Source organism: Mus caroli, chromosome 19 (assembly GCF_900094665.2).
Source record: "Mus caroli chromosome 19, CAROLI_EIJ_v1.1, whole genome shotgun sequence".
NCBI classification, from domain to species: domain Eukaryota; kingdom Metazoa; phylum Chordata; class Mammalia; order Rodentia; family Muridae; genus Mus; species Mus caroli.
In genome coordinates, this window is record NC_034588.1 from 869,864 (window position 1) to 876,580 (window position 6,717).

General features: G+C 52.7%; 2 protein-coding genes across 4 annotated transcripts in view; one reads left to right on the plus strand and one right to left on the minus strand.

The window, feature by feature from the left end:
* The window catches only part of Aip (aryl hydrocarbon receptor interacting protein), an 11,648-nt gene extending 11,492 nt beyond the window's left edge, over positions 1-156 (minus strand). The window contains exon 1 of the mRNA XM_021151218.2: positions 54-156. The gene's annotated coding sequence lies outside the window, so the exon portion shown is untranslated. The remainder of the gene's footprint in view (positions 1-53) is intronic.
* Positions 157-245: 89 nt separating this feature from the next.
* On the plus strand, positions 246-5,949 carry Tmem134 (transmembrane protein 134). Of its 3 annotated transcripts, none has more exons than XM_021151642.2 (7): positions 246-492; positions 1,351-1,415; positions 1,878-1,940; positions 2,061-2,137; positions 5,260-5,304; positions 5,453-5,506; positions 5,586-5,949. In XM_021151642.2, the coding sequence occupies exons 1-7, from the start codon at positions 319-321 to the stop codon at positions 5,666-5,668; spliced, it is 561 nt and encodes a 186-aa protein (XP_021007301.1). In that variant the 5' UTR covers positions 246-318; the 3' UTR covers positions 5,669-5,949. The 3 variants fall into 3 exon arrangements, with proteins under 3 accessions (XP_021007301.1, XP_021007302.1, XP_021007299.1); XM_021151640.2 differs by having other exon boundaries at positions 247-492; positions 1,851-1,940; XM_021151643.2 differs by lacking the exon at positions 5,260-5,304 and having other exon boundaries at positions 1,851-1,940.
* The last annotated feature ends 768 nt before the right edge of the window (positions 5,950-6,717 follow it).

Genomic DNA, 6,717 nt, shown 5'->3' on the forward strand with positions numbered 1-6,717 from the left:
CCTACAAGCAAAAGCTTAGATCAGTCCTGGTCACAGCCGGGGCTGTCGCTCACCAAGGGAGCCTCAGGGTGGCGCCGCGAGTCCCGCTACCCGCGAGACTCTGACGTGATCCCGAAGCAACTCTGCACTCTGCTGCTCAGGCCTGCAGAGGAGGAGCGGACAGGGCGGGGCGGTTGTAGAGGGCAGATCTTCGCTCCCAGGGAGACGGGGCGGGGCCTGTGAGGGCGGGACCTGTTTGGTGGGCGGGACCTGTTTTGTGGGCGTGGCCGTGGCGGGCTCAAATGGCGGCGGCGCTGGGCGCCTAGGCCGGCGGGGGCCATGAGCGCCGCCCGGCCCCAGTTTAGCATCGATGATGCCTTCGAGCTGACCCTGGAGGACGCGGGGCCTGGGCCCGAGTCCAGCGGGGTCGCCCGCTTCGGGCCGCTGCACTTCGAGCGCCGGGCTCGGTTCGAGGTGGCTGATGAAGACAAGCAGTCCCGGCTACGCTACCAGGTGAACGGCCCTGCTCGTCTCACCCTCTTGTCCGGGATAGGGCGGAACCCCAGGCTGGGTCCCGGAGAATTCTAACTCCGGAGCCTCTGCCTAGAGACCCCACCGGAGCGGAAAATTGTCCCCTAGACGTGTCTGCTCATCCAGATTTATGTCCTTGCCCTCTGAGCTCTGAGCTCGGTTCCAGTGCAGCTGTGGAGAGCCGCAAACTCGAACTAGGAACCCAGGCCTTAGCAACAGTGTAGAACCCACCTGTCTTGAAGACTGACACCCCAATATCACTCCGAGGAGTTTGGGGAGTACTTCCAATCCGAACCAGACCTTGTCGATTTTTACAGCATCCCTTGATCCCCAGACCACGTGACCTATGGAGCCTCCGCATCCCCTCTACTTTGAGAATCACCCTAAAAATGGAGGTCCCCACACATGATGTGTTTGCCCATCTCTTAAAATACTAAACCACACCATAAATCATTGTCTCAGGTAGCTTCCCCCAACCCTATCGTTCTTTGGGACGTAAGAACCAGAGGCCTGTGCTATGCTATACCAAATCCAAAGTCTCTATGTTGGGTCCCTGAAAAATCCTAAGAGCCTCATTTGAGTGGTCACCTGCTCCTGGGATCCATGCTGGCAGCCCACTCCTGCTGGATTCTGTGCTGAAGCCCCCAACAGCCTCCTACTTCCTACCCAGGTTTTGGTTTCTGAATCATCAAACCGGTTCCGCTGGGAGGGCAGGGAGAGGCAGGAGAGCAGCTGCCAGACGTGCCAGGCAGAAGCTGTCAGGCTGCCTTTCTCCTCCCCCCAGAGGGCAGTGGAAAGGCCCATACCTGAAGCTTATCTGAACCTTATGTCCTGGAACAGAACCTGGAAAATGATGAGGACGGAACCCAGGCCTCTCCGGAGCCAGATGGGGGAGTCAGCACCAGGTCAGGGCCAGGTGGGGATCCACCCTTCTTATCCCAGGCCCCGTGTCTGTGTCTCAGGCTCCTGTCTGCAATAACCTGCCCAGTCCCCAACCAGATGCATTTACCTGTCTTACAGGGATTCCTAGCCCTGCTTCTCTCATGGGATCTGCTGTCCAGCTGGGTCACCTTACCCTAGTGCCCCTGGCCTCCACCTTATCAATGCCAGGCTTTCTCTCTTCTAGGAATCCTCAGTTTCATCCAGTCCCCACCCTCTTTCATTCCTCTTAACACACACTCTATTCTGTAATTCCTTCTCACCCCCTACCCTTGACCTCCTTCAGGACCCTCTATCCTGCAGGGGTTAACCTCAGTCCCTAGATACACCTTGAGTTTATCTCTCAGCTTCTGTCCCTCTCTTTATCTTCCCCGCCCCCTCACTATCCTTCTGTTCTTCAGGGATTCAGGGCACATGTCTATCCGCAGCTCCCAGTGGTCCTTCAGCACCATCAGCAGCAGCACACAGCGCTCCTACAACGCCTGCTGCAGGTGAGAGCCTCTTCACTTGGGGTTCAGCTTCCAAGTACCTTCTGCTTCTGCCTGCCAGCCAGCCCCAGCTCCCTGCCTGCTTCACCTCCTTGACCTCCATCTTGCTCTCCTGCCACCCAGCTGGACCCAACATCCTTTGATCCAGAAAAACCGCCGGGTAGTGCTGGCCTCCTTCCTGCTTCTGCTGTTGGGGCTAGGTGAGTGTCCTAAGGGCCTAACTTCCTCCCTCCTATGAGCAGGCTCTGAAGCACCTTAGCACCCTAGGCCTCCCTGTTGGTACTGAGCATGCAGGACTGTGAGGGGATTAGCCTCACTCTCCTGATCATCTGGCCAGAGTCACAAAGGGAGGGAAAAATGGAACCTGGTTCAGTACTTTTAAAAGTATTTCCTTTTTGTTTTTAATTTTTCTCTCTTTTTTTTTTGTTTGTTTGTTTTATTTTGTGTTGTTGTTGTTGTTTGAGACAGGAGTTTCTCTGTGTAGTCTTGGCTGTCCTGGAACTCACTATCTAGACCAGGCTGGTCTGGAACTCACAGAGATCTGCCTGCCTCTGCCTCCCTAGTACTAGGATTAAAGGCATCCACCACCACCACAACCACCCAGTCTTTTTTTGAAGTTTCTAAAAATTATTTTTCTCATATTTTTGTTTTATGTGTATGTAGATGTACCATGTGTGAGCAGTCTCCAAGGAGGTCAGAAAAGGGAACTGGATCCCTGGAGCTGGAGGTGCAGAGGGTTGAGAGCCACTGTGTGGGTGCTAGGAACCAACTCTGGGTCCTCTGCAAGAATAATATGTGCTCCTAACCTCTGAGCCATCTCTTCAGTTCCTTACCCCCTTTTTAAGTTCTTTTGAGACAGTCTCATAGCCCAGACAGCGAGGTATGATCTTGAACACTTGACCATTCTACCCCTACTTCCCATGTTCTGGAATTAGAGTTATATGCCATTATGCCCAGCTTACCTTGGGTTTTGTTTTTTGTTTTGTTGTTGTTGTTGTTCTGTTTTGTTTTTAAAGATTTATTTGTTATATGTAAGTACACTGTAGCTGTCTTCAGACACCCCAGAAGACGGCATCAGATCTCATTACAGATGGTTGAGCCACTATGTGGTTGCTGGGATTTGAACTCAGGACCTTTGGTAGAGCAGTCAATGCTCTTAATAGCTGAGTCATCTCTACAGCCCTACTTTCTTATTTATTTAATTATTAATTTATTTATTGCTTTTTCTAGGCAGGGTTTCTCTGTGTAGCCCTGGCTGTTTTAGAGCTTGCTATGTATACGGGGATGGCCTCAAACTCAGAGGTCCTGCCTCTGCCTCCCAAAAGCTAGGATTAAAGACATATGTTGCCTGCATGCCCCCGCCCCAGTTGTTTGGGTGTTTGTTTGTTTTAACTCAGCCTGAGGATGAGTTAGTCCACCAGAGGATGGAGAGGTAACAGTTTCCATTGATTCTGTGCTGACTATTGACAGGTCCATTGTTTTCACCTTAGAGAGGTGAGCAGCATCCAGAATCTCTGTTCATGAAGGCAGGCCAGGTGCTGGGGATACTAGTGTCCCTGAGGCCAGGTATCAGCTGTGGTCTGTGACCCGACCAGGACCTTTCTCCACGTCACATTGTTCAGTGAGGGAAACTGAGGTCCAGCGTAGGCAGATTTAACAGCCACGTATTTCGTCTTCTTTATGGGACTGAGATGCAGTGTCCCAGAGCATCCAGAGTTGGGATCAACATGGGGCCATGAAGACTAACCGTGGCTGCCTCCCTAGGTCCTCTTCCCTTCCTTCTCCAGGAAGGTCAAAACTCCCAGCCATCCAGGTCTCCTGGCCAGAAGTCTAATCTCCATCTCTAGGTGATTGAGTTTAGGAGACAGAGCTGCTCCTTGCTAGCACCACTTCAGGCCAGGCAGTGGTGGCACCTATTGCTAGCTTCTCCTCGGCCCAGCAAAGCAAGTGTTGCTAGCACACTGGCTTGGGAAGTGAGGACACTAAGGGCGCTCAGGCAGGAGGGCGGGCTTCCTCGGGCTGCAACTGGAAGGCAGATGGCCTTCGATTGAGACCCAACCCATGACTGCCAAGCTTTGGGATCACCAGAAAGCCCCAAAAGGCTCTAGGGAATGTTACTCTAAGAGAAGGGTGTTTACTCTAAGAGAACAGAACTGAAGCCCTAAACCAGGGTCAGGCAATGAGTGTGAACCTTGTTTTGGGTGCTTTTTGTAGAACATGAAATATACAAAAGTCCATGGTGGCCCCTGGCTTCACCCTCCCCAATCAGTGAGTCCAGCTATTACCTCTCCATCAAAGGCCATATCCCTGCCTGGGACAATGTGCTGTCCCAGATTTCTCTAGCCCGGGTTCTTCTTGTTCAGTCTCATCAAGTGCTGGACGCTCTTAGAAAGCGTCAGGTTCCTTCCAGACTCTGAGGCTTGGCTGTGCTGTTCCTTCTATACTGAATTCTCTCTGTGTGGTGGTCCACCTACAGCTGCTGTGTCCCATCGGGTCATGGTTTAGTTTATCAAGACATTGCATGTATGCTTAGCTCAGGGCCTGCCAGTGATATCATTGCTGTCATTCCTGCCAGGCTTAGAGGTTACTGTCTCCTGGGCTGACTTGAAGCAGCTGTTTCAAGCTCCCACACAGACCTCTTTCCACACATAGATCGTAGCTTTCAGGATCTTGTTGGTCCGTCCACTAAAAAAGGCCGTGGGACAGGGACCTACTGCCCTTCCATTACATTCTTTCATTTGTGTGTTTGTGGGTGGAGGAGGGAATGTATGCCACAACTCAAATGTTCATTTTTGTCTGTGTGGGTGGAGGAGGGCATGTGTGCCACAGCTCAGTGTGGTCAGAGGGTAACTTGCAGGAGTCCCACTGAGCCATCTTGCTGTCCCCATATGCCTTTTGCCGGGGGGGGGGGTTGGGGGAGGGCAGGGTCTCTATATGTAAACCAGACTGGCCTCAAACTCATGGAAATCTTCCTGTCTCTGCCTCCTGAGTGCTGGGACTCAAGGTGCTTGCCACCATGCCAGACCCCTCTCTGCTTTTTGGGGTAGAATTTTTAGTACCAGCCATGTGGAGGATATTCCATAAGTGTTTCTTGAGTGATGGAAAGGTCATACAAAATAGCAGTAAACCCTCCCATTTAATAGCTGTTTCCCAGGGCCTGCCAAAGTACCCTGCCCTGGAAACAGCTTTGTGCGCATCCTGGGAGGTGTTCTGCCCAGGGAGCATCAGTTTAGGTGGGAGACGCATCAGGCCGAAGCCTGGCTGGAAGACCCTGCCCTTACTCCCCCCTGTCCTTCCCCTCCACAATCCCATATGTGTGCAGTGCTTATCCTGGTCGGCGTGGGACTGGAGGTGGCCCCCTCTCCAGGTGAGTGTCCTTCCTGCCTGGGTCCTCGGCAAACCCTCCCAACTCCCCACACAAGCTAGCCACCTTCCAGGAGAAAGGGAGGCCTTCCCAGGCAGCCATCATCCCCAGGGACCCCTAGTTCTGAGCTGTCAGTTTCTTTCTACCTTAGGTGTCTCCAGTGCCATCTTCTTTGTGCCGGGCATCCTGCTGTTAGTCCCAGGAGGTAAGAGTGACAAGAGGGTGGGGCATGGGTGGGGTGGGGCGGGGCCAGGCACCCTCACTGACAGATATCACCCCCACAGTCTACCATGTGATCTTCATCTACTGTGCTGTCAAGGGCCGCCGGGGCTTCCAATTCTTCTACCTGCCCTATTTTGAGAAGTGAGCTACAACTGGCCAGTGGCTCACCAGTGATCCAAGGCCTCAGGTCACCTCCACGCGTCCACAGGGTATTCCTCCAACCTACACCTGGTTCTGTTCCTTTCACCTGAGGCCCTCTGGGACCCTCACAACCACCAGGCCCCTTTGAATTTGCTCAGGAAGTTTGGAGCATGCCAGCCTGGGGATATTGCCTCTTACCTGATGTGTGCCTTAACTTATTTCTGGGTTCTGGACTCCTGGGTTGGTGTAATTTTGTGCTAATAAAAGGGTAATTACTTCCAACAAGGACAGTAGCACTTTCCTGGGCCAGCACACTAATGACCACAGTTCCCTCCTACAGAGGTTTAGTAAAGGACTCACCTAGAGCTCTAGAGGACCACCAACTTCCCAAGGACAACCTGGATGATCTCAGGTGTGCCCAAGGTCACCATTATGCCCAGGGCAGAGCTGGATGAAGTAGTCCCAGCCTGTCTGCCTTCATCCCTGAGGAGATTCAACACTACCCCCTAGCCAAGGGCACCAAGAGGTGATGCAGGCACCAGGCCTAGAGGCTGGTACCCTGGTTCCTGCCTGGCTCTGTAGCACTAGGCACTCATGACTGTCACTAAATGTGGGTCATGTGCCCCTCTACCCACCCACTGCCCTATTTCCTAGACCCAGAGGTTGGAAGAAGCAGGGAGCGGAGGGGTGGGATCACCCCTGCTTCTCCGCCGAGCAGCACAGTAACAAGGCGATGCTTAGAGCCACCAACTGTTTGAAACAGTTCAAGTTCTTAGAAAATGGGGGCCGCTAATAATGTCTGAAACTTAAATAAACAAAACGGAGAATCTTTAAGGAAATCTGAGCTCACAGCTGTTCATGTGCAACAAGCTGTGCTGAGAGCTTCCCTTAAATCAAGCCTGAGAATCCTCACTGCCTCAGCTCCATTTCCTAGATGAGACGCTCAAGGCCCCAGTTGTAGGTAGGGACCAACTCACCAAGGTCAACAGCACAACCCAAGCCCTTCTAAAACCCAGGGAGAGAAGAGAAGGAAACCAGGCTGATGCTCTCTGT

Bases quoted from the DNA above. Each gene is read 5' to 3' on its own strand.
- Tmem134 (XM_021151640.2), top strand. From the start codon at position 319: ATGAGCGCCGCCCGGCCCCAGTTTAGCATCGATGATGCCTTCGAGCTG. The intron at 1,416-1,850 runs GTCAGGGCCAGG...TCTGTTCTTCAG, and splicing joins GATGGGGGAGTCAGCACCAG to GGATTCAGGGCACATGTCTA. The intron at 5,507-5,585 runs GTAAGAGTGACA...TCACCCCCACAG, and splicing joins CCTGCTGTTAGTCCCAGGAG to TCTACCATGTGATCTTCATC.